The sequence below is a fragment of the Tauraco erythrolophus genome, chromosome 19 (assembly GCF_009769465.1).
Source record: "Tauraco erythrolophus isolate bTauEry1 chromosome 19, bTauEry1.pri, whole genome shotgun sequence".
Taxonomy (NCBI): Eukaryota; Metazoa; Chordata; class Aves; order Musophagiformes; family Musophagidae; genus Tauraco; species Tauraco erythrolophus.
Window position 1 is genome coordinate 14,359,214 of NC_141483.1, and position 26,484 is coordinate 14,385,697.

The following is a 26,484-nucleotide window of genomic DNA, read 5'->3' on the forward strand; positions in this document are numbered from 1 at the left end:
ACCTCTTCCCAAACGTCAGCAGCAGAAAGGATCCACCCAAGACCAGAGCAGCATCCCTGTCATAGCTGGGTGCAGATGGGATGGCCCTCTAAATGCCAGCTGTGCTCTTCACCTGCCTTAAGCCATCCCGTGGGGAGGTCTGCCAGCCACACGCAGGGCTGTCTCGTTTTGTCCCATGTACAAAGGCAGACATGTTTTAATTTACTGCACAAGTACAATGAGGAGAAGCGACCAGAAGTGCTCTCTTTCCCACTCATTCTAGATGAGGTGAAAGCAGCTTTATCTGTTGTCATGCCTTCCCCATATATGAACAAGATAGTTACTGGGTGGTCCCGAAATCTCAGGACTGTCATTCCAGAGCTAATGGAAGAAGTCAAAGAAAGACAAAGAGCAACGCACAAAGGAGCAAATGCCAGTTTGGAAACTGTACGTATTAGCAGGACTTGAATTGGACATATTTTAAAGAAGAAAAACTAAATCAAAGCTTATAAAATTATTCTCAAAGCCATGCAAAGTAGTGCTGTACTCTGCAAGAGGATCTTTCACAATGCGGCATCTGTTAGAGGTAGCCAAGTCTCAAAGTAACTGGAGGAGGGAACAGGACTCTGTCCAATGACAAATAATGACTCTCAATTACAGACAGCCTATATTTAGCACTTCCTACTTCCTCTTATGCTCCAGCCACGTTACACACATTTCTTTGCATGCAGAATAGCTTTGGCACGACAATTGCCTTTGTTAACACTCACTTGAATTAGCCAAAGATTCTTTTCCATGATTCAGCACATACATTCTCTAATCAGATCTGTGATTCCAGTAGGAAAAGGACAAACCACTTTGTGAAATGAAGAAGAGTTGAATTTTGAAAACTGAGACCCCCAACTGGCATTTAGTTTTACTACCCTGGCTTCAAACTATAAAATATTTGCAATTTCTTACAAGTATTCCATGTGGATACTTCCCCCTCCCATAAACAGCAGACCACTGATGCCAAAGGGATAGAAGCACACCGAATGGAATCTTTGGAGGGACTCTAAACCCTCTTGAACACTTAATTAGACCATGAGCAAGAATTTCAGTTTAGTAACCCTATCTCTAAGGTCAGGAGTCCATTGAGATAGTTTTCCAAATATCATCATTATTAACTAATAAAATCAATAAATGTCAAACTCCTTAGATTTTATTGTCCCCAGAAAACTACTGTACCAAAAGAGAGTTGTGACAAAAAAAAAAAAAAAACAAAAACCCAGTGTTTACCAGGAAGAGGCGGTGCAAGAAGCTGGTTGGAGAGCAACTGCAGGTGCTCCAGAGTGATGTCACGGATAGCAGGAATATGAAACAGACGAGTAAACATATGTGGAGATTTGGGGGCAAAAATATTGAGGAGAGCCATGCGGCAGTACAGCTTGGCCAGAGCAGCTTCGCTTCGCAAAAGCTCTCTAGAAAACACAAACATCAAAACATAACATTGCTTCACCACACTTAAAATCCCAACCTCCTTATTTGAAAAGTAAATAGACCAAGTCAGGTAACAGAAACGCCTTCTAACTACGTTTCTTTTTCTTACCTGTGAATTTGGATATTGGTGTTATCCAGGGTAACCAACCCATTTGTTGCAGTCCTCCTATAACCTGCAGGTGGCCTTTCTAACATGTCAATAGGATACCAGTACCTTACCAGAACTCCTTCACTTCTGAGGTATGTCTCTACTTGTACCAATTCATTTACCTAGAACACCAAAACCAACACTGTCAATCAACACAGTAATGATTTTTTTTTCCTTCAAAGAGACAACTAAACCACCATTCTAAGCAGTTTAGTGCACTTAATCACACTTGCTCACAGATGTACCAACTGTATCCTGGGCTACATCCAAAGCGGCGTGGGCAGCAGGTCAAGGGAGGAAGTTCTGCCCCTCTGCTCTGCTCTCGTGAGACCCCCCTGCAGTGCTGCATTCAGCTCTGGGGTCCCCAACATCAGGACACAGAGCTGTTGGAGCGGGTCCAGAGGAGGCCATGGAGATGATGCGAGGGCTGGAGCACCTCTGCTATGGAGACAGGCTGAGAGAGTTGGGGCTGTTCAGCCTGGAGAAGAGAAGGCTCCAGGAAGACCTTCCAGCACCTTTCAGTATCTAAAGGGGCTACAGGAAAGCTGGAGAGGGGCTTTGGACAAGGGCATGGAGTGACAGGACAAGGGCATGGAGTGACAGGACAAGGGCATGGAGTGACAGGACAAGGGGTGATGGCTTTACACTGAAAAAGGGGAGATTTAGATGAGATCTAAGGAAGAAATTCTTCCCTCTGAGGGTGGTGAGGCACTGGACCAGGTTGCCCAGAGAAGTTCTGGCTGCCCCATCCCTGGAAGTGTTCAAGGTCAGGTTGGATGAGGCTTTGAGCAACCTGGTGTAGTGGAGGGTGTCCCTGCCCATGGCAGGGGGGCTGGAACTAAATGATCTTTGAGGTCCCTTCCCACCCAAACCTCTATGATTCTGTATGTGATACTGATGCACCAAAAGCCCTCCTAAAGTATCTTTACTCACTGAATCAACATCCAGAACGACACCATGAAGACCAAATGTCTTCAGCATCCCACGAATGGCAAACTTGGGTAAAGCAGTTCCAACAGCACTACTGGTAACATTGTTACTGTCAGGAGAGCGAGTGACCACTGTGAGCCCTGGACAGAAATGGACAACACAATTTTTCAGGCACAGCATTTTCCTCAGACCGACAACTTATATAGTAGATTCCAAGTACTAGAGCTCCTTAGCTTTCATTTTCCTCTCAAGACACTTTTCTGCTGACCTTACCTTTTCGTACTTTATCAATTGTAAATTTGTTTGCTTCATCTTTGATATCCTCGATAGTAGGAAGGTAGAGGTCTCTTGGGATGCCACCGTTTTCCTCATAGAGGAATTCCACAGTTTGTCGTGCTATATCAACCATTCCTGGCAGACAGAAGGGAGTGCTAGTTATATTCCCCAGTCACTTGAAATAAGTTCTTATTCTCATCAACATCATAAGCAGATGAGCTATCTAATTACTTATATATTCTTTCAGTCAGGCCGATAACAGGGAGTGGAGCTTTCCTGAGAGACACTTACATGCTTCTCACGAGGGCTCAGAATTCTTTCTTTGGTCTTACTGTGACTTTCCCACAAACAGGCTGTCTTGCCAGAACTGTATTTATTTACAAATTCTCCCCCTTAAGGTGTTCTTCAAAAGTTTTGCCTTGATGCAGTCACAGACCGAAAACGCACGTAGATAATTTCTTCCCAAACTATTACTCCAAAGTATTTCTGTATCCACAGCACAACAAATTCTGCCACTACTTTTAAAGCCATTTTCCCTATGTAAATAGTCCACCTTTAGCAAAAGTATTAAAGAAAAATCATGATCCCCAACCAAATTCTAAGCACTTGACGAAAACAGCAAGTGAATTTTTTTTCCTTTAATTTAAATTTCCCAGCCCTGAATACAGTAAAACACAAAAGAAGCACAGGTGTTATCTTCACACTTACTGCACATCATATAAAACAACGTGCATGGAAATAAACATTACCATACCTAACTGCAAAGCTCCTTTAATCTGATCCAACCCAGACTTCCTCTCAGCCTCATTACGGAATCTTCTTCTAATTGTAGGGAAAACTTTAGTTTCCCAGGCTTTAACCAACAGGGCATAGTGATCCTCCTACAAAGACAAAAGTCATTTAGAACACCAGGAAGAACAAGAAGTTAACAACAGCTGTATTTTCCTTAAGGAAGCAGGGAAAACCCTTGTGTGGCAAAACTTAAATCTAAATTACAAGATCCGTATTTAGACTACGAGTTACAGTAGCAGAGCTTGCTACGCTCCTCACCCGGGGAATATCATCATCGTCGTCATCATCACTTTCATCATCTGCGATAGGAGGGGGATGAGGATCGGGGCCTGATGTGATAAAGTTCTCATAGCTTAGTTCCATTTTGTAGTGGCAAGATGTGTCACTGTCATATTCTGCAAAACACGCATGGAAATAAGGAGATTGTAACGCACTAGAAGGCACGCAAAAATATTCCATGAGGTTTTTGAGATGTGTTGCATTCCCAGGTCTCCAATCAGTCTGTGGAAACGCTTTGCATTTTGACATAGCATAACTAACGGGTTGACTGAATCAACCATAACATTTTATCGTATTCAAAGCCCTAACGGCATAATTTCTCACTGCAGTTGCATTAATTGAGAATAATTTGTGTATCCATATCAACGAAGACCAAAGTAAGATTCTTTAATTGCCTTGTCTAAAATCAAACAAGCATGTATTTGACAACGCTTGTGGTACTGCTTTACCTAAACAGGCAGTACCTAAGGACTGCAGTCAGGATGTGCTTAAATCCTATTTAATTGGTTGTAATTTCTCCCGAAAGAGAGCTAAAAAGAAAAGTTAATCATCACTTTACGTTGTTGAGCCGTAGCAACAGCAGCAATTCTACAAGGAGGTCCGTGGGTGCCAGGATCAGAAGCTATGCTGGTGCCAGCATCGTTATCACTATCAGAAGCCATGGCAAAAGGCAACGCTTCAAAGTTGGCACTTATTTCCTCAGCTAAGTCAATGCACAGATCGGCAGCGTTCCTGTGAGCCTGTCCTTCAGCGTAGGCAAACTGGCGGGACCCAAAGTTGGCACGGACTTTCGTGTTCTGAAAGAAGATGCACATAAAAGCATTAGGATGAGTTGTGGATTGTTTTGATCCGTCTCTCAGCTCTTTTTAAAAAGCTCAGCCAAAGGGATAAGCTGATCAGCTCTCCATGCCACATGGTTTTCCCAGCGTTGCTAGCTACAAAACTGGAGCCAAAGCATTGAGCTTCTAAACACAAACTTTGAACTGTCCTTTTTTCTAGCTTCAAGATACAGCATACTCAGTCAGTATACTTTGAAGCAAAGTCACTGCTGGGAAGGAATATACTAGTAGAAGGGCTACTGGGACGGAATAATGCCATCTCATCAAGCCAGCTGCACATTCGTGTCCCAACGGGCAGAAAAAGTTCAAAATACTGACAAACCATATATGCACCTGGGAAGGGTAATGGAACACCTAACTCAATAAAGGTAAAAACTATCCCTCTACTTTTATTGTAGATATTGAGCCTGCTTACCTACTTTCTATAGAATGCTTTTAATATTTCTGAAAGAATATACATATCAAGCAACACATTTCTGTTAAAAACTCACCTTTTTCTGAATGTGGACAACTGGCCACATTCCACCAGAGACATCTTCCAGATATGGCCCAAGTCGCTGCCCACAATATGTAAAATAAACTCTGCCTTTAGCTGGCTGCCCTGGAGGGGGTGGAGTTCCTTCTGTTCTTTCCCACCCAATTCCTGCTACATCACCTGTAGAAAAAGATAATCAAAAGAAAAACATAGATTTAAGCTGTTTTCTCATCCACTGTTTTCCTTACATTTAGAGGATTTTCTGATTTACCAGGTAAGTTAGCTGTACTCTTACATACCAGGAGAGAGAGTCACATCCAGTCTAACACTCTTCCACTGCAGCAAGCTGGAGCCATTGTAGTGCACTGCTCGCCCGTTGCTGAGAAGTAACACAAGCAGCAAATTAAAAAAAAGCACTGAAATAAACAAGGATTACAACTTGCTACCAGCTGAAGTCTAGGTAGCTGTGCTACTGACAAACGTAGCAAAAAGCTCCTTATTTTGATAAGGAGATATTCTAGTTAATACTTTTAACATTTAAATTAAAATGTACATGTTGCCAAGTACAATGTGCTCACAATACTCCTCCTTAAGGAGTGTACAAACACAGTGAGCAAGACCATGAGTTTTGATGTACATCTCCAACGTACTTGTGAAAAAGACAGGTGCCCACTGGGTTTGTCCAAGCACCATCCCGTTTTTCTGCTTCCGTAGCAAATCCAAATGAAACTATTGGTCCAGTGTCATCATCTGTATCTCCATAGGAAACTATTTCAATTTCCCAGTAGAAAGATGGTGCCTAGAAATAAAAACAATAATAGTTTAAAGAGAAATTACTTACAAAATATAGGTCAAATATAAAATTTACCTTTTTTTTCATGCACTACTGAATATTAAACAACAAAAACTGTTGCACAGTTGTGAGTTCTTACCTGTACTGGAACTGGTGAAGTGGCATAGATAAATGTGCCTCGAGGGAGTCCCCCACCTGCACTGGGATCAGCCAGAAAGGTCACAGCTGTGAGATGCGATGAAAACATGCATGCTCGCACAGGAGGAAACACTCTTGATGGGCTCCAAGTGATTTCTTTGGGCTACAAACAGGAACAGAGCATTTTATTCCACCAATTACAGTTGAAGTCATCTATTGAAATCCAGTGACACATTCTTTTAATAAGTGCACAGTTAATACATGCAACTACCGTAACTACAATCACAACAAATGACATCCCATTACAGAAAATCACATTAAATGAAATGTTTAAATAAGAATCCAACCAGTTTGGCTCCAGCACCACAGGTAGACCCTCTGTACTCAGTGGCTGGTTTCATTTGCAAGGGGCAGACGACTCAGCACTGTTTCTGTGCTCACCTGCCTTCGGTCTGCTTGGAGTGGAGGAGGGGGAGGTCGAGCACAGTCACGATACAACATCCGTAACCTTTCACACTGCATTTCTACAACAAGGAGCCTCTCCCCTGTAACAACAAACCAAACCAAGTCAAGAAGTTCCAAGTAGATCTAGTTACGTTGAGTCCAACAAGGCAATCTTAATACCAGCAAACAGAAGCAAACAGGACATTTGCATTTTAAGAGATCTGATCAAACAGTCTGACTTACCTAAACGACAAAATTAAGGACAAAATCTAATGAAAACAATTGCTTGTATACTTCATGTTTAATGTAAATTTGATCAGCAAATACATTGTTATGGTAATTAAGATATAGAGTTGATTTTAGTGAGCAGGTTTATGACCCAGCAAAAGCAGTAAGTCAGAAGAACTGACACCTCCTCTCAAAAAAAAAAAATCAGTACGCTCCCTTTTACTGCAGATCATACTGAAATCCACTTGGTTCCTATCCTAACACCCTTCGCTTCAGCCACTTTTCCTCCAATGAAAGGCTCTGACATGTTCCGAAAACTTCTCCTTGAACTAAAGACTTCTGCTGGGCCCACTGCTTATCCCTAAACACGAGGGAAGGAAATCAAGAGCTCAATGATAAGGAATATACGAAAGCATTGTAAAACCCCAGCAAAAAGGTCATAAAAAGAAAACATGCAAGTGATAACGTTGAGGAACACCGAGTAGGTTACACTGCAAGCAAGGAAAGTGGAGAGAGTTCAGAAGCATAGTAGGAGAGAGCTAGGACGTGCATCTTCTGTGATGCATAGGACAATCATGTTCTGGCCTGAACGTTACGCCTGATGTTTAAGTGATTTAGTCTGATTATTGGCTACTGTTACGTTAACAGCTCTGCAGCTATGACGAGACGTGCTGTACTGTGCTAGCTACCAGTCTCTACGTAGCTGGAGGACAAAACTCTGAAATGATTTTAAAAGTTATTATGTCTCTGAACTGAATACAACTGCAAGAATGGTGCGGAATACCTACCAGGGCTGCACTCCTGCGCTACCAAATTGAGAACTTCTACAGCAGCTGGACACTGTTGAATGAATTCTTCACAGAATGAGCTGTCTTCTAACAGCTGAGCCATCACCAGGCATGCTCTTAATGGAAAAATAATAGGTTTAAAGCATTACAAAAGTGTATGCTGAATTCAAAGTTGTCTTTACATGCACTGAATTCAAGACTACTTCAAAAGACAGCACACCGACTGATCTGTTTCTTTGTCTGGTTGCTTAGCTATCTGTTGGAACTTCCCCAATGACACTCTTCCCTGCTTCATAACATTTACTCATATAAAGCATTCACTCAAAGCATTGCCAGTGTTAGAGGGCACTTTATTTTTGGTGTTCATCTTAACAACATCCAGGCACCAAACGTACTTAAGGAAGCAAACAAGAATTTCTGCATTGTCCCCGGTTTTCATATGTCAGCATCAATAGAGAAAGAAAACAAGAATCCATGCAATTTTCCTGAACATTTGTGTATCTTTGCACAAAAAACGGCGACTCACCTGGTTCTTATTTCAGCAAGAAGCCGGACCACTGCCATTACTGGAGTTGAGCCATCTCCTGTTGCAGGAAGTGAGGTGTGAATAGATAGACTTCCCTCCTGAGGAAGCAACATGGACTGGACTGCCTGTACTACCTTCTCAGTAATGGACAGTTTATGAAGAGGCAATGCCTGATGGTGGGGGGGCACGGTAAAAAGTTAAATTCAAGTAGTTAGTTTCTAAGAAATGAGGGTGTTTTATTACCTGGAGTTAATTCTCATTTTGTACTATCACAAAACCAGCACCAAACACCAGTCATAAAAAAGAAAATCCACAAACAAAACAAAACAAAAAAAAAAAAAAATCAACACAGTATGCAATGGAAGATCTTTAAGCATCAAAAGATGAATATCCACGTTACTTGAATGAGAACTTAAATATATATATTGTTAAGATAGGTTTAAAATAATGAGGCAAACTTCACAAATAATCCTTAATCAAAGATGAAACAGAATTTTTACATGCTGTAGATTAATTGCCAGTACGCTGTGACAAAAAATAAATAAATTGATATTATACTTAATATTGGATTCTTAAAACTACCGTACCTCAGATCTTGGAACACAGAGCCTAGATAATGGAATAGTTAATGTGTCTGATGCTTGTGAGGTCTTTCTACTGTCTATACTGGTAGGTGGAAATTTGACCGTTGCTATACCCTCTTGTTCATTAATAGATGCCACAACTCCAAAGCTTCCTGCTATTCCTTTACCTAAAACCTACAACCAAAGAAGGTCTGCATAAGATGTAAGGTTTCACCAACAAGAAACACGAAGCGTTTCACGCCGCACATGAACTCAGCACACAGTCAGAGCTGGGTATTTTAGGAAACAGGAATAACACACAATAGCAGGCTCCACAAGTTACTGAAACTGCTTCACAATCGCAGGCAACCTTCACACAGTATGCCAATGTAGGTAAGACATCATCAAAAGCACCAATTCTCATTTAAGATATAAAATGTGAATGGCATAGAATTACCTGAACTTCTGAACCTATTTTAATCGTCTCCTTAAAGCCACCCAGAGCACAAAGGGCAGCTACTGCCTGCCGAGCAATTCTTTGAAGTTTAGCAAGTTTCCTTCCACTGCTACTCCCATTCTCCAAAATACTCTCTGCATATTTCCCAAGTTGTGGAATGTACATCAGAGCCCGAGACAGAACCTGAAGACAGAAGCAAAAACACCAGATAATGACTTCAAAGCACAATTCAAACAAAAATGAAAGCCTCAAGCCTCCAGCCCACACACAGTCTCAGAGGAATTATTTTTGTTCTTGAAGAGAATTATATAACTCAGAATATTCTAAGTTCTCTCAAGTGTGAACAACATCAAAGTCATCTCTATTCTCTAGCAACTTTTAGAATCACAGAGTTACATCTATAATCTTGGCAAAAGTCTTTGCTTGAGGATGTAGCCTAAGCAACAGATTAGGTGCTACAGGACTCAGAGGAAGACAAAAGCGATGTGGTATACTTTCCAGCCAACACTTCAGACCCTTGGAGATCATGGCAAAGTGGACTGAACAGCAAAGGTACAATAACTACCCAGTAAAGGCAAGGTAACTCCCGAAACAAACAGCATTATTCATTACTGAAAAGAATGACAGGTGAATTACAGAATGACAACACATTCTCTAATGCTGGATAATTTTTTTGGTTATTTATTCCACCCTAAGATGTCAGACAGATAGCATCTACTAGAAAGGGCTGCTTCTATGCAGTTACACATCCCAGTTCGAAGTGTTAGAAGTAGTAAATCAAAGGAGTTGCTTAGGGAATTGCTAATAATTAATTTCTCTTAACTACTCAACACATGCTCGGTGTAGAATTTGATACTCAGGATCTTCTGTTTGCGTACTTTTTCAGCAGTTGTTGTCCATATCTGAGCTGCGTTTGATTCTGGTGCCATCAACAAGCTGTGCAGCAAAGCGATCACCTCTGCTGCCATGCTGTTGGCAACATGACCACTAATGAATGGCCTCACAGGGTCCGTCCTATACAGGAGAACACAATGTGCCCATTAATTTCCAAATGAGAGAAGGAAAAGAAGCTTCAACTGTCAACAACAATACACAGCACAAAAAAAGAGAAGCTTATGAACACCCAGACTATTTTCTAGAGCACTACAAATACTGGTATGCAGAAAAGCACAATCTGGGCTTTAACTGTAGAATCAAAGCGACCTACCTGGCAAGCTCCGAATTCCTTTCTCTGCAAATAGATGTTTGTGCAGTCTTCTTTTTGTCCCCAGTGGACAACCCACTAGTAGTTTCTGGATTGACGGTTTCTATGGGTGGCCCAACACTAACTATGAGACCAGACTGTGCCCACTTAGTCGCCTTTCGAAGAGCTGCAGCAGCTTCTTCTGTAATAACTTCACAGCAGCCACTCTGAAAATAAAGTTGCCACATAAGACAAACGGTAATGTCAGCTCTATTTGGCCACACTATGTGATGCATTTAACTCTCCTCCCTCTGCATATGTGGCAGTACTGAGAGCACATCAAAACATCCTCCTGTGTATGTATTAGTCAGAGTCATAAGACAAATTCTTTCTGTTGCTTTTTCTCATCTACCAAGAGATCAGAGATCAATGTGGATTCTTTGCTTTTAATATTCCATTCTTAGCTTAACAGTATAGCTTCACTTTTCTGATCAAAAGGCCACACGTGAGTATTTCTGGTGCAAATACTCAAGAACATGTCTGAAAACATACATAAAAATTCAATTTAAATATGTGATTTAAAACTCATACTATCAAAACGTGCATTAAACACTTCAGGAAAGAGATTAAAGAGGCTTAAACATGACCTACAATGGCTGGAAGAAGCATTAGCTGAAATTATTTTTTATCATTTACCCCTGTATTTACCATCAATAATTATATACTGCTAACACTATATATAAATTTATCTTTCTGAACAGTTCTGTAAATTAAACACTTAACAAATGGGGTCTGACATCAGTAAACAATAAGAATTCTGACTGGCTACTTTCAAGATGTTGAATAATTCTTTAGTTATCCCTTTTCTTACTTTTGTCATGTCTCGATCCATTTTCACCACTTTCTCCATATTGGCTCCAGTTCCTAGTCGGAATGGACGGCCTTCTGAGCTACTATTAAAGGGAAAACGAAACACATTAGCTTTGATTTCATTGGTGGAAAAAATAGCTGAACTATACAGCTTAATTTAATACATTAGGTGCATTTTTAAATTACCTGAAAGCAACTCCTGCAACTGAATTGCTCAAAAGTAACTGAAATACGTAATAGTTAAGGACATAATTGCAGTGTAACTTACAACAGGAATTTATTATTGATGTAGTTATTTGTGTAGCAATTTAAACCTGCCCCTCTCAAAAAGAAGCATCATGAAATTGGCTTTTACTGAACACAAATGCCTGAGGGCTCTGAGTTAACCCTTCACCTAAGAGCACTCAACAGCTGTAACTTTCTCATTACCATTTTTAGGGCACGAGTTCAAAACCAGCTTGGAGTGAGGGACAATGAAACAAACAGCACAAAATGCAAGAGGTGGTAACATTGGCTGTTTGACATTTAGAGATCTCAAAATCCAAGTAGGTACTAAGAATACTAAAAAAGCTGTAATAGCAAATTATTATCCAGTGTATGCATTACTAAAAGCAATGCTTTTAAAGCCATTTTGCTTTGACAGTCCTACTTGTTAACCCCACATAGTCTGTAATACTATAACAAGATACATTCAATTTTTCGGATGGAGCATCATTTAAGTAGCTAATTTTTCATGTGATTGTTTTCATGTAAAACGTTTTCATGTTCTTTTGCTAGCTGCTTACGTGGTCTGTAAGCAAGCCAAAACCAAAACGTCACACTTCATATCCCCCTCCTCTTTTTATACATCTGTATATTCTGCTTCGTTTCAGCTTTGTTGCTCTCATCATTGTTAAATAGTCTTCTACAACGCAGACAAGTCCAGGAAACATTGGAATTTAGATGCTCTCCGCTGCTGCCTCACCACAAATTCAGTATAGTGGTATGTGTTTTTATGCAGGTTACAGTATGTTAAGCATCAGCCCTATAAACCGTTTTTGCATCATCTTATTATTTTGCCAGTAAATACAACAAACTGGGAAAACATTTTGCCTCCCTATTTATTATTAGGTCTAGGATGCATTTTTTTTTACAGTTGTAGCACTAAAAAAAGAAGATAAATGGAACTGGCTGAATTGGTTGCCAATTCCAATTCAGTGAGTTAAGATTACCTTAGTAACGGCTGAAGGACTTCATGGGATGACTGGTCTTCCCGTTTATGAATAAAAATAGAAAGTTTACCATCCACTGCCTCACTTTCTTCTCCAGGATCTTTATCGCCTTTTATGGAATTTTTAGGGCTGGCTTTTGCCAGAGTAGTATCTGGCTCAGAGGCAGTTGGAGAAAGAACTGTCTGGCATCCTTGAAGTAGAAAGGAAAAAAAACAAAACAAAGAAAAACACACAACCATGAGCTTCATCAAGAAACTCTCTTGCCCTTGAAACTAATGTTAACACATCTGAGATGCGTCTAAAACATCACTGTGACACACGCCTTAGTCTGACAACAGTTAAATCAAGAGGCAGAAGGAAGGTCACAGATATATCCCAACTTTCAACACTGACATATCAGAGACCTTTTTGTACTTGAGCCTTCTGTCAATACAAAAGCTCCTTGCACAAACATGACCTGCCTGGCAATTTCTCAAGTTTGCACGACACCAAAAAGATGCTGGTACCTGGTACTACATAATCCGCCAGCTTCGCCAACAGCAGAGAGGCAATCTTGGAGGCTGGATCACTGGGATCATCCTGTTCACTGTTCAAAGAGGGTACAGAATAACTCCAAGGAGGCAATTCCACATTTCCACAGTCCTCAACACTCATGAGTGGTAGTGCAGCACGACACAACTGGAGGATTATAAGGACCAACTTTGGAGAAGGACGCTGATCCAAGAGAAGTGACAGAAGCTTGGACACACAGGCTGGCTGGCTCAGGATTGCTTTACCTATGTGACTCCTGAAAAGGAAAAAAAAACCACTGGGTAACTGCTGTTTTTAAAAAAAAATAAAGAAAAAAGATCGTTTGATGATGCTCTTGAAATTAAGAGCAAATGAATTTATTATTTACAAGATGTAATTAAAAGAAATTCAGTGTGTGACAAAACCTTATCTGCAACAACTCTTACATAACCTGATAGCACTGACTGAACACTAAAACTGAGTGTCTGTTTACAATCAAGTTTTAGAATAGTTTGTGAAAGTTATCTTACCTTCACTACCGTAAAAAAAAAAAACAAAAACCACAAACAAACAACACCACCACCAAAATCTCAAAAGAACTCCCACCTGCTTTCACACATAGAAAAAAATACTCCAGAGACAAAGGCCTAGTACCTTGACAGGTCATTAAGAAGACTGAGAACATCTTGAAGTGCGTCATTTCCTGCAGCTTGATTCCCACAACACTCCGTAGCTCGTGCGAGGTGGTTGGTGAGAAGGCTGGAGACCTGACGAGCCAGCCCGGAGTGAACAGCTTCCGTTGAACCACCTTTAAAAGTAATGCAAGAAGATACTGCAATTAACAAAAATGAATGTACACATCTACAAATTCCTTATCTGTAAACCAAAAATAGTAAAAAATATTTTTGGTTTGCTACAGCAAAACATTTACCTGTAAAATGTCTTTAAATAAAAACAAAACCTGATACAACACCTATGTCCCATGAGCCAACAGCCACGTGTCTACAAGTTCACGTATGTTACAGGTGAATCCTAACACAAGAGAAACACACACGTGATCACCCAGGGTCACTGGGTTCTCTAGTTACCTCTAGACAGACCCAAGTGGCAGACCTGAAATTATCTGCAACATAAACACTCCCATGAGGAGGAAAAAAGCCAGAATTAAAAACCAACAAGCAGAGAAACAACTTGTTTGTGTATGCACTTGTGTGTTCTGAAGAACCCAAACAGTACTGGCGTCACGGTGAGCAAATGCCCTGTTTTCAACACATTTACTCCACTTCTCAGGCACTCGCGCCATTCCGAAGCGCGCAGCAGAAATACGGTTGGCAGCGTTCCTACCTTCTTCTTTCTCCCATTCGACACACCGATTGGCTAGCACCTGGAAGGCAGCCCAAGCCATGGTGGCCACTTTCTGCTTCTTAGTCTGTTTTTCATTCGAACTGGATTCTGTCTGGCTGCTCAAACTGCAGAGCCGGTCCATAAGTTGCACCAGGCCACTACGCACCAAACACTTCTCTTCGCTCCTACACGAGAAGGGAAATTCAGATTTTACTTCAGCAACTTTCCCATCACTGACAACACACACAATGCAAATCCAGAACTTGCTGTTAACTCAGCAATTAACCACTTCACTTTGCAGAAAGATCATGGAATCATGGAATGGTTTGGGTTGGAAGGGACCTCAAAGATCATCTAGTTCCAACCCCCCTGCCATGGACAGGGACACCCTCCACTACACCAGGCTGCCCAAAGCCCCATCCAACCTGGCCTTGAACACTTCCAGGGATGGGGCATCTATGACTTCTCTGGGCAACCTGTTCCACTGCCTCACCACCCTCAGAGTGAAAAACTTCTTCCTTATATCTAATCTAAATCTGCCCTCTCTCAGTTTAAAGCCATTAGATGGTTCTGTCTCTCTTGTCCTCCCCAGATGCAATTCTGTACTCTGAGAAAATTTAACAGGATGTTCTCAGATATGCCTCATTATGAAGAAAGGGAGTATATTTATACTATATAATGCTTCTCCTTAAGGCAAAAACCTAAAAAAGACAGCTGTGGGTTCCCTCCTTCCCTTTCCAAAAGAAATACTTTCATACCTTGTGTAAGGTATGGTGCATAAGAGGCCAATGCTATTTGCACAAGCAATGGGGTAGCGTGCGCACAGCGAGACCACAGATGTCATAGTCTCTCCGAAAGCTTCCTGGACTTGTTCCACCATCCCGCCACATGTGAGCTCTTCAATTCTGTTGGTAGTTAGATATTTGAGATGGCAGGCTTTCGGGGTTAAATAAAATAAACAAACTTCCAAATACAGCTTGAAAAAATTAAAACAAATCAGCACAACTTAAGAATTAGCCAAGGAAGATTTAGAAGCAAAACTGCAAGTCACGATATTTTAATATGAAACATACATAAACAATACAGTATGGTAGTTTTACCTCAGACATGAAATTGGAAATTGGACTACAAATAAAATACTGACAAAATATTTATCAAATTTAAATGACAATATTAGTAGCAGCTAAATCTACCACTAATACCTACTTAGTTTAGAATTGAATTTAGAATTAAGTCAGGAGAGTAAGATACTCTACATACATATCTGTGGACACGTCATCCCAGTATGAAAGGGATGTTCATCTACTGCCAAGTAAAAGCATTTCTTAGAAGCTTCTGTCTTTTTACCCCATAAGGGCAAATAAAAGCTCTTGTTGCAAACTTGAGCCCTCACAGCTAGTCACTTCTCGCTGTTTTTCTTTGCACAAAGCTATTTATTATCTTCTACAGGGACTTCTACAAAGACCTTTAATTATTTTCAGAGAAATAAACAAACCTCGGTCCTCCCTGAAGTACCATGGTCACTGGGCCCACGAGATGTGTCACACCACCAACCCGAACAGCTGCCGTCAGCAACTCTCTCATGTGCACCAGGGCTTGCTTCCTCGTGTTCCCACGCCGCCACCTTGTCTGGGCAGCTAGCAGAAAGCTGCTGCTGGAGACCTACGAGATTGTGTTTGTTTGCTTTTGTTAAAGAGACACCAGCAAGATACCTTCCTTCCTTGTGAAAGCTTGGATTTGAAAATATAATGCTTTGGCATATTTAGAATGACTTACCGCTTGGTCGGGATTTGTTCCGATGAAGGCAAACAGTTGCCCCAGTAAGACACTGTAGGTGGGTTTATCTCTGCTATCCTCAACGGTCAGTGACTGGAGAAGAGTGAAAGAGCTACTTCTGTGGCTGGTAACGTGGCGGCGCCTATGAGGATACAGGATAATTACACCTGGCAGCAGTAAGCTGATCCAATACGAAAAAAAAAATAAATTGTGCCATGCTTGCAAAGTTTATGACGACTTTAAGCACACAGGCCACACCACTGTGAAGCGGCTGAGTGGAACAAGCCCTTGCCTACCTTTGACTTGATCTAGCAAACTCGATATCTTCGTTACCGATCATTTCTAAGTCCGACGGTGCCGACATGCTGCGAAGGAAGACGGGCTGGCGGACTGCGTGCGAGATCACCTTCGCTTCCGACGCTGACTTACAGGCTGCAATATCATACGATAGGAAAGGGTGTCACTCCTGGGGTAGGAGGGTATTTAAAAACTGCTTTTAAAGTCACTGCGGACATTCCGGTGAAAGCTATAACGCAGGGTGGGGAAAACACAGTTTAAGCAAGAACTTGCAACTCAGTTATGACGACTTTCCTGTTTTCAGGTATTGTTTCAAGTCAGTTTTGTTTTGATTAGGTTAAACTTCCCCCCCCCCAACCCCCCCAGTCATTTGGGGGACTAAAGTTTAAATTTCACATATTATTACTCAGACCTTAATTTACCATCATTATGGCAATCAGAAAACAAAAATGCAACTTCATTTACTCTAAAATAACTTATTTAATTTGAAAAAGTAAAAAAAAAAAGTTTGATTTTAATTTAGTGAAAGAGGGAAAAAAAGAGAAAGAATAAATTATATCTTTAGGAAAAAAGGGGGAAAAGAAGAAAGTACAGTGCTGGCAATGAGATACATACCTGGAGTCTCTGCAGGGGTTCCAGATATACTTCTTGTGATACCAGACTGTGCTGCAATAGTGACATGTAGTAACAGCTCTGCTCTGTTCATCAAGCTCTTAACTAATGTTTTTGTTTTTGCTAGGGGATGAGAGGTCTTCTGTATCAGTGAATTCACCTCTTGAAAAAACTTCTCCCTAAGATTATGAAAGAAAAACCAAAGAAGCAAACTCTGTTATGTTTTAATGCCTTCTGAAATAAAAAGACGACATATAGCATCGATCTATTCTATGCCAAAGTAGAAAGTAGAAAAAAATAAAGAAATAAACAAGTGATTTATTAGTAAGTACTAGTAGCTGTAGGTACTAATATTTTTAGCCCAAATGTTTCTAACAATTTAATCAGCTATTGCTAGTCAGACAGGACAATCAAGTTTTAAAGTATTAGCATCCCTATTTAGAAGTTCATCTGAATGTTCCTGCTCCCAAAGATGGTTTTCTTTCTACAGGTCTACCAGCTTTTAACAGAATTAGACATAAAATGTTTTTGAAACATTTAGTGCCAGCTTCTGTTTCACATCATTAAGTGTCACAGGGTGCCATTTATGCATGCATGCAATTTTAACCCAGCATAACTACTTTGGAACTCACTGAAATTCCACAGCTACTGAAAGTTGCCCATCTTTTAAGTACCTTGTCCAAGTGGTACGCTCCACAGCCAGCTACTAACCTTAATGCCAGGACCACATTCTCAAGATCACTTCCATCAAAGGAAACTTCTTTCATTGAACACAGAAGTTCTAGTTCTTTCATCTTGCTCTAAACAAGGTGAAAGAAAAGGATGAGCATGTATTGAGAGAGCAGCACAAAGCATGAGCACACACAGCAGTCATCATGCTTACCTCATTGAAGTGATAATCATAAAAGAATGGGACATTGTTCTCCAGCTTCCCATGCATGGCATCATCTACCTCATTCTGCCATTTTTGCTCCAGCTCAGCCACGCTCTAATAAAGAGACAAAAAATAACACTTATTGCAGTTGTTCATCTTAGAGGAGGAGAAGAGACCTTAAAAGAAGAAACATGAGTACATCTTGCATTTCTTTATTTCTAAAATACTGTTAATACAACTTTACTCTCAAAAAAAGCCTTGTTTTTGTTTTTTTTTTTTTTTTTTTGTAATTTTGTTTTTACCTGCAATTGTCTCTCCATGGCATTTAGCTTCTTAAAAGTCTCTCCCATAATTTTACAAAGTAAATCATATTCTTCGGCATGTTCTTCCTGATACTGGAAATTTATCAGGGACTGGAGCGCATCAACCAAATTCAAATGTTTAATCACACATGAAACTACCATCTCCTCCATTACTTCTGGCTGAATCACTTCCCTAGGGTTATAGGTAAAGCCAAACTGATTAAACAAGAATAACGGACAAACTTTGATAATTCATACCTACAATTCACTAGATGCTGCATTCACAAACAAGTATTTACAGAAGATTAAATGCATACCATAATACACACAGGCATGCTGTATCCTTACCATTGCTTTTTCAAATCACACACTTCAGCATCAGACATTTCAAAAAATAAGAGTCAAGTTAGAAAAAGAGAGCAAAATAATGACTACTTACTTTATACTAGGTCTAAACTGAGGCCGAGCACGTCCAGAAATTTCCCTGAGTTTTATCATGATTCCTGGAGGCAGCCTAATCCTGGGCAAATCGAAGTAGTGTCCAACGGGAGGCACCAGAACATCTGAGGGATATGTAAATTCTCTATCTTCATCTATAGTAAGGGGCAATGGCGAAGGACTTGGTGTAAGGGCTGGAGATATTACACCATTGGCTTCCACCTGCCACTGGCACCTGGAAAAATAAACGAGAACAGAGGAAAAGGATTTTTTTTTTTTTCCTGATTCTCCTCCCTCGTTCAGAAAGGCACATTAGCCAACACCACATTACAAAGACTACATATTAAGTGTGGCTTGTACCAAGCATAGCCCAAGCCTCCTTTAAACTCAACCTCTCTTCTAGAGAATATTTCCTTAGTTTTAGGCAACACAAGTGCTGAACAAACTCTGCAGGAAAAATTATCACAGCAATCACCTCAAAACACAAGACTTGAGCACAACTACAAAAGTCACCTTCCCTCAGAAACAAAATCACACGGGAACTCAGATCAAAATTTTCTTTTTTTTTTTTTTACCTTTGTAATAGTTTAGATCTTAAGAGCTCCTGACAGGTTTCTTCATCTTTGGTAATTTCTGGTCCATTGTACAGTATTCGCAGCATAGAACAAGCTAGCACAGACAGGCCGAGTGCCAGGTCAACTAAGAACGGCAAGCCTCCTGACACATCTTCTGAGGACTCCTGTAGTAACAATAGTGGTAAGTTGCACTGATCATTCAACCAAAAAGTCCTTCCCCAATATATTTCAAGATAGGAGATTCTATATTTTTATATATAATAAGATCGATCTCTCTCTCGTATGTCTCTTGCACAGAGGTACACTGCAAAAATGCTTTAACAATTTAAAGCAATATATAAGAACGACTCAAGACAAGAAACAAAGGATTTAAACATTATTTTCCTGAACCAAAAAAAGATAAAAAGATAAAGTTATTTTTGGTTCAGTTATTTTCTGGCCTGCAGATCTGTCATTTCACAGACCTAGTCCTAGCTTCCCAGCAGTGGGATTCAAGTTTCCTTTTGTTTGATCCCAGTGTCCCTCCCCTCTCTTTACAAGATGGAATCATTACTCCCTCATTAAATCTCCAATTTCTGGGTTGTTACAAGATACCTATCTCTTCAAAGAAATTCTGATCTACAAGCAGCAAGAGATATTAAAGTGACTTCCTCCAAGTCCAGTGCCAATGCCAAGAGATAGATAAGACAAATTTGGTAATAACTATCTCCATAAAACTTTCAGCATGCTGCAGATCATGCCACAGGGCACCTCTACGGAAGCTAGAAGTGTCTAGAACTCAGGTCCTTTACATTGTGAAAAGATCATTTGTCTTATTGCCAAAATAGGTCAGCTATTACTGTTTTAGATTTCCAAAGTTAACTCCCATCTCTGAAGTACGTTCCTATTTCATTTGAAGCATGGAACAGGCAGAAGACAAGCTGAAGCTACACGGTGGATGTGTCACGTTTGAGTACCTGTGCTCGAACAGTGCACGCAAAGCCCCACATGGCTTTGTCTGGAGTGTTGTGCTCACGACCACTCCGCATTTCAAAGGAGAAGGTGACTGTATCTCCTTCCACCTTAAAATTTTGGCCGGGAGGAGGAGGGGAAAAAAAAAAAAAAAAAAAGATACATTTAAGAATTGAGGCAAACAAACAGGCTTTTCATAAAAGTGGCTTATTTTATGGATTACTGTTTTTAGTAACAGTTATCTAAGTTTTATTTTTATCTCCAATCATACACTCTGATTTAAGATTCTTCCTTTTAGTAAGGACATCTTTTAGTGGACAATTTGATTTTAGTTTTGCTGCTGGCTAACTATAGTAAAACAAAAAAACCCACTGTAGTTGTAGAATCAAATTAGAATTTATCAAGTCAGTCTGTGTTACTTGGTCTTGATTTCCATCAAAATGCTTTCCTTATTTGACTGCAAGAAATCATGCAGTGATTAATAGCTCCCTTCCTTCAGGAAGACAGACAAGCTCTTCAAGGAGAAGAATGTCAACACATTAATAGAAGAGTTTGCTAAAAGAACAGGATAAATGTCTGAAAAATCAATGAAATTCCATTAATTGTGAACAATGAGTGCTTGTCTGAAATTGCTTTCCAGTTCATTACTTTTTGTTTTTCTTTTTGGAAGTATTTTTTGTTATGTATATAAGCCCAGTCTTAGTGTGGGACAATGTAGCAGCACAAACACATAAGGAAAAAAAAAAAAAATCATACTACATACAATCTGAGGGAACATACTGCAAAATTCCTGGAATACTAAAGTTTCAAGAAGTTTGAGGGATTTTTCTGTCTTAGCTTTACTACCCAAAGCATCTAATGTAATTTTAAAACCCAACACGAATGGCTGGGAAGTTGCCACGTTTATTACTTGTTATAATTGTGGGCTACCATTAAAAAAATGCAGTCGTGTCCACAGAGCTTAAGATGATACACACAGCCTCAGACTGCGCTGGAATTTCTCCTGGGAAGATATCCTGAGAGAACAGTAGTGCCAATAGAGACGCCAGGACTGAAACGTACCCCCAGCAAATTCCAGTAAGACATAACAAAAGGAGATAAGCTTAAAGAGAAGCATCACACGTAACAGACAGTTGAGTTTCAAGTGATTTCCCAAGGACATACAGCCCACTTCAGAAGTGACCTCGTCATGGATAACCCAACACTTAAAGGCTTGGACTTGATTGCAATAAGGGTTAGAATAGACTCGACACGGTTTCCAAAGGGCATTTTTCTACGTGAAATAGTGTTGGATTGTAATACTGTACCTTTACTAAGTCTTTCGGCCAACCAGTTCCTAAGACACTACGGCTGCCATATCCCAGTGTATTGCCTCCATACTCAGCAACCTTCCTACTGTTTGTGTTAGGACCAGCATAGATCACCAACTTCAAAACATAAAATACACTGTTAGACTGTAAGAGAAAAACAAGAAAATCTAATAATAATAATAATACTTAGCACTTACACCGCGCTTTACATTTTCAAAGCGCTTTATCAACATTAACAAATCCTCACAACAGCCCTGTGAGGTGAGTAGGCAAGTATTATTATCCCCATTTTACAGATGGGGAAACTGAGGCAGAGAGGAAATTGAGTGACTTGCCCCCAAAGTGACACAGCAAGACTGGGAGTGTAAATCAGGAGAAATCCTGACTTCCAGTCCTCACGCTGAGCTAACTAGAACATACTGCCTCTCTGCTAATACATGGATTGATCCTGCTCCCAAAGTTAATATTTTGTCAGTGACTTCAGTGGGGACATGACAAGGCCCAAAATTTCCTGCAGGAGTTTAACCAGAAATGGGTGACAATATTAAAGACACTTGTACATAACTAATGGGAGCAAGTACCACAGGACTTGCTTCGTGTCGAAAGAACATATGGCAACAAGTAGTACACAGCACAAGTAGCTCTGAATATACAAAGTAGATAAGTGCTATTAGTTGTGGTCTTGAAATTGAAAATACTTGTTCATATTAGTCTATGTAATCAAGCCATTTATCAGCGGGGGGGGAAAAGTAACTTTTCCAGTTCCACCCAGTTTAAATAGGCAGCTAGATTAAAATTTGAGAAATAAGGAAAACTGAACAACAGCAAAAATGAGAAGGAAGTCAAACTTTGACAATCTGAGCCATCATGAAATGAATTTAAAAAAAGAAAAAGTTGGTATGAATTTCTGAGAGGGGAAAAAAACAAAACAAAAACCCCAAACCCCAAATTCCATATCTCTGGAGTCTACTATATTTCTCCTATTTCATAACTACCACTACTTCTGCCATCTTTCAAGGAAGTTTCCTAACTGCAGAGCTAACTCTTTAACAAAAGATCCTCATAACTGGTGGGTTTTAAACATTGAAACAACCACCAGATATTACGTTCTGAAACAACACACAAGAATTAAGCATATATTCTTTTGGATTGTTTCTTCAAGAATAATAGAAATTAAACATGAACCACTTATCTTCATCTTCCTGTCTTTTCATGTCAACAGCTCCTTTTACATTTTCTATCATTTAGCTAACTCTAGCCTGAAGATGAAACTCAAGAATTCTTTTGAAAAGTTATTCACACTTGTGCCACACGAGAAATTACCTCTCTGCATCCCTGTGCTTTACAGCCTTGAAGTAAGCAGACTGTGACATCACAATGTACACTAATAAGCTCCTATTAATAAAAACATCCTGCATTATCCTGATCACCGGAAATAAGGCGTTACGAAAGACAAGGGGAAGAAAAGATGAAAACAGGAAGTGCTGCTGACAGAAATATACTTAAAATGAAGAAATTCTGAGTTGGCCCTTGCTTACCTTATCGTAATCATATTGTGAAGAACATCTGTTGTCAAATCTAAGATATAAACAGCGGGCTCCTGGAATATGCACAGTTTCTTTAAATTTATAGTTATCCCTGACAGGATGAACTGTTTCTACAGTCTTCCCAGCAGCCCAGGGAGCAGGGATCTTCAAACCCGTAAGAAAACCGGGTTCTTCTTTCTCTTCCAGCATTCTGAAATAACAGTGAAAATTTAGTCTAAAGTTGACTCCTCGTTTTAAGCATCACTGCACTGAGGGGACACGCAGAACTTAAACAGCATGAACTCTGTGCGTTAGAAACCACCGTGCCAACCTCCAACCTGTAAAATCTGAACTTTTCCCTCTGCTTTCCCACTTCAAAATGACAGTAAACAAGTTAAGTAGCACCATAAAGAAGTAAACAGAACTACATATGGACTCCAGCATACAAGTGGTAGCATAAAAAACCCTCCGTCCCGGGACAGCACCCAAACCAGATCACACTGTCACAAAACAATATGCCTAATATTTCACTGAAGCTTATAACTTGAAGGAGGATTGAAAATAAATTCTTCAGAGTTTTCACACAGTATTGCTCACATTATCACAAGCTGTTTAATACCACAAATTCTGCAACGCTGCAAATAGATATGATAAGTGTTTTTTATTTAATTTAACTGCGTGTTCTGTTTCTAAGCAGAAGCTGTATAACTTTGAGCTGAGACACAGGACTTAAAATCGCTACATTTCTCTATGTAAACACCACCACCTAATATCTTTCCAATAGTTTTAATGCTGTATCTCATGGTGCCAGAGCAATTTACATTTTCTCATGATGGTCCTCTTTAGCCCAACTTATCGTAAGAGGAACGTTTAGAATTCTTTCCTGATGCTTGAGGTGAGAAAAAACCCCAAACCAAATCATATCCTGTGCCAACAACCTGAAGATACTAATCATTTAATTCTATATGCAATAAAATTTTAGCATTAATTGCCTTTTGTAAAGGCTGATATATCTCTAAGACACCCTTACAAACCATTACAGCTTTGCCTCAAAGAAGATTGCTGCTTTAAGATTCATCCTACGTCAACGGTCAAATAAACTTTACAGCTATTTTATCCCATGAACAGACCCAAATATAACAAAAATCACCTCTCATCAGGTAAGAGCTTCCCTTTCTGTTCTGATGCACCACTGGGGGAACTGTTCAGTTCTGAGAAAACTGGAGACTGAGTTTTAAGCAGCAGCGCAGTCTGTGGCACAAAATATACCATTAGAAATGTGCAAACAGTAAATAATTTTAAGATCTCATTATTGAAATATTTTAACAATCACACTGAATGTTATTAACAATAAATCATTACTTAGAAGCTGTTGTACCAAGTCAAATCTAATATTCAGCATTATCAGCTTTTGTAGCTGTTGAACAATTCTTGAACTATGACCTGTGGACCGCTTACTGCAGAAAGCTGACCAAGACCTACAGCATTGTAGAAATGCATGTCACATCTTTTTGCTTTGGAAACAACTGCTGACACAAAGCTCATACCTGACTTGTGTAAAGAACCAGCTGCACCAGCTGAGGCATCAAGGCATCAGCCATAGTTAGAGTTTGCAAATTTGGATGCATCAGAGATGTCAGTAGGACGGGAAGCAGATGACCAAGCATAGTAGCCTTTGTAATTTGCTCCAAGCCTTTTAATCTGTAAGGAGAGCCAAGCTTTACATAGTAACAACTATTTTCATAGAGCATCACTACTATTTTTAATCATCTACTTAATTTTATAACAGACTGCATAAGTAGGCAATTCAAAATTCAGCATAGAACACTTGCATTGTATTTCCAAAAAACCCCAAAAACTTAATATCTTGAAGACACTACAATTTCTCCAAAGTGTGCATCCTAGTCTTTGCTCTCAATTCTTACTGAACAGTGACAGACCAGAAGACAGTAAATCAAGAGTTTAATAATTACTTAGAAAATGCTCCCATGGGCATGGGATGAAAGTCTGCCTCAGACACAAACGTATTTGTTCAGTACGTATATCAGGCTGCCTGCACATGTAGCTCCAGGTACTTTAAAAGAATCTATACAAATATATTCAAGCATGAAATTCATCTGAAAACACCTCAAAGGAATTGAGTATTGTCAATAAACAAAATTAATCTTGTGGGCACAGAAAAGCATAGACACTGAAACCTGAAACACAACTGGGAGAGGGAGGTGTTTGTTTAACTAGAGAAAAGGTTCACAGCTTTTTTTTTTTTTCCCCCCCTACATCCCATTCCCAACATACATTTTTAAGTGGAGAGGAGACAGGTAAAGTCAAGGTGACGCTATCTGATGAAACATGCAGGATATTATAACTTCCAAGACCTGTCATGGATATAACATCTAGTCCAGCTACTAGAGATGTAATAGTCAGGAATTTAATTTTTTTTTTTAAAAATCAAATCTCCCTAGGTTACAGATTTGTAACTGACTAACTAGTTAGTCCCAGCTGACTAACTACAGTTTGTTTCGAGTTACCTTGCTCATAAATACTATTGCAACTGACTAAAGCCTCACCAATTTGAAGTTTCTATAGATTATGGAGCTAGTTGTACTGACACGGAGAGTCTGATTTTAAATTCTTCAAAAGATAAGTGCTAAGCAAATGCTATAGTAGGAAACAGTTCCTGTACATTCAAAGCTCAAGCATGAAGTTATAAAGAATAAGTAATGCTATGTGTGCTTGTACAAGAAGCCACAAAAAGCAACAGCTCACTGTTTTCAAGTTAACACACTCATACTGGTCTATACTGTCTTACCTTTGCTCTCTGTCAGAAATGTCACTGTTTATTAGAGCAGTAGTGACTTGTTGCAGCATTTCTAAGACTTCATCACATCCTGTCAGTATTTGCGTAGCAAGAGACAAAATGCTGGTCTTTAGCTCCTAGGTACAAAAAGTTACAGGATACTTCAGTTCTTAGAGAATCCGAAAAAAAGGACAACATAACAAAAGGATGGATTTCCAAATTAAAATAATGATAATGTGACCTGGCAGGCCTGCAGCAGTAGATTCATCCAAGACTTAAATTTGATTAATGCTAAGCCCCAAAGTGCTGGGAGAAACTAGGTGCATGTTTTACAGGATGCACATCCAGTTTCTAGAGGGAAGGAATCCCCAAGTCCAGCACAGGAGAGCGAGCTGTTAGCCAGCCAAGGTACAGCATTGGTGACACAATGTCCTAGCAGGTATGAGGATCACTGTGGAGAGAGAAACTGAACAATGAAAACATGGGTGAATAGCGAGACAAGAAAAGTACTACAATATTTAGCATTTACTCAATGAGCCCGAACAAATAACTTTCAACTGCAGCAGCACTACAAAACTACACGCACACGAAGTCTCAAAGAGGAGCAGACAAAACCAGCTTGACAAACACCACCAGAAATTCTAAAGTCAACGCCATCACAGAAGAATTGTTACTGTCACAACTACTACTATGGCACGACAGCCTGCGTGCTAGGATAAACCTGCCTTGTACGAGTTCGTTCAGCACTATTCCAGCAGTACGATGAAATGGCAC

At 39.9% G+C, this 26,484-nt stretch overlaps 1 protein-coding gene across 3 annotated transcripts in view; it reads right to left on the reverse strand.

Moving 5' to 3' along the window:
• Positions 1–26,484, reverse strand: part of HECTD4 (HECT domain E3 ubiquitin protein ligase 4) — a 76,354-nt gene that overhangs the window by 19,221 nt on the left and 30,649 nt on the right. The window contains exons 18-56 of one of the 3 annotated variants that reach the window (XM_086623651.1): positions 25,723–25,847; positions 24,461–24,614; positions 24,064–24,164; positions 22,926–23,124; positions 21,385–21,504; positions 20,083–20,187; positions 19,127–19,290; positions 18,553–18,786; positions 18,114–18,306; positions 17,821–17,925; positions 17,649–17,737; positions 16,941–17,116; positions 16,325–16,460; positions 16,029–16,170; positions 15,748–15,914; positions 15,011–15,157; positions 14,253–14,437; positions 13,563–13,716; positions 12,905–13,185; positions 12,399–12,588; positions 11,189–11,270; positions 10,342–10,544; positions 10,013–10,148; positions 9,135–9,317; positions 8,702–8,872; positions 8,115–8,284; positions 7,589–7,704; positions 6,570–6,673; positions 6,130–6,291; positions 5,848–5,996; positions 5,497–5,576; positions 5,214–5,377; positions 4,443–4,680; positions 3,863–3,999; positions 3,567–3,693; positions 2,810–2,947; positions 2,540–2,676; positions 1,568–1,728; positions 1,258–1,439 (exon numbers count right to left, since the gene is read on the reverse strand). In XM_086623651.1, coding sequence (XP_086479777.1) covers positions 1,258–1,439; positions 1,568–1,728; positions 2,540–2,676; positions 2,810–2,947; positions 3,567–3,693; positions 3,863–3,999; positions 4,443–4,680; positions 5,214–5,377; positions 5,497–5,576; positions 5,848–5,996; positions 6,130–6,291; positions 6,570–6,673; positions 7,589–7,704; positions 8,115–8,284; positions 8,702–8,872; positions 9,135–9,317; positions 10,013–10,148; positions 10,342–10,544; positions 11,189–11,270; positions 12,399–12,588; positions 12,905–13,185; positions 13,563–13,716; positions 14,253–14,437; positions 15,011–15,157; positions 15,748–15,914; positions 16,029–16,170; positions 16,325–16,460; positions 16,941–17,116; positions 17,649–17,737; positions 17,821–17,925; positions 18,114–18,306; positions 18,553–18,786; positions 19,127–19,290; positions 20,083–20,187; positions 21,385–21,504; positions 22,926–23,124; positions 24,064–24,164; positions 24,461–24,614; positions 25,723–25,847 — 6,007 coding nt within the window. Of the gene's footprint in view, positions 1–1,257; positions 1,440–1,567; positions 1,729–2,539; positions 2,677–2,809; positions 2,948–3,566; positions 3,694–3,862; positions 4,000–4,442; positions 4,681–5,213; positions 5,378–5,496; positions 5,577–5,847; positions 5,997–6,129; positions 6,292–6,569; positions 6,674–7,588; positions 7,705–8,114; positions 8,285–8,701; positions 8,873–9,134; positions 9,318–10,012; positions 10,149–10,341; positions 10,545–11,188; positions 11,271–12,398; positions 12,589–12,904; positions 13,186–13,562; positions 13,717–14,252; positions 14,438–15,010; positions 15,158–15,747; positions 15,915–16,028; positions 16,171–16,324; positions 16,461–16,940; positions 17,117–17,648; positions 17,738–17,820; positions 17,926–18,113; positions 18,307–18,552; positions 18,787–19,126; positions 19,291–20,082; positions 20,211–21,377; positions 21,532–22,925; positions 23,125–24,063; positions 24,165–24,460; positions 24,615–25,722; positions 25,848–26,484 lie in introns of all 3 variants that reach the window. The other 2 variants (XM_086623648.1, XM_086623650.1) reach the window with 2 other exon arrangements.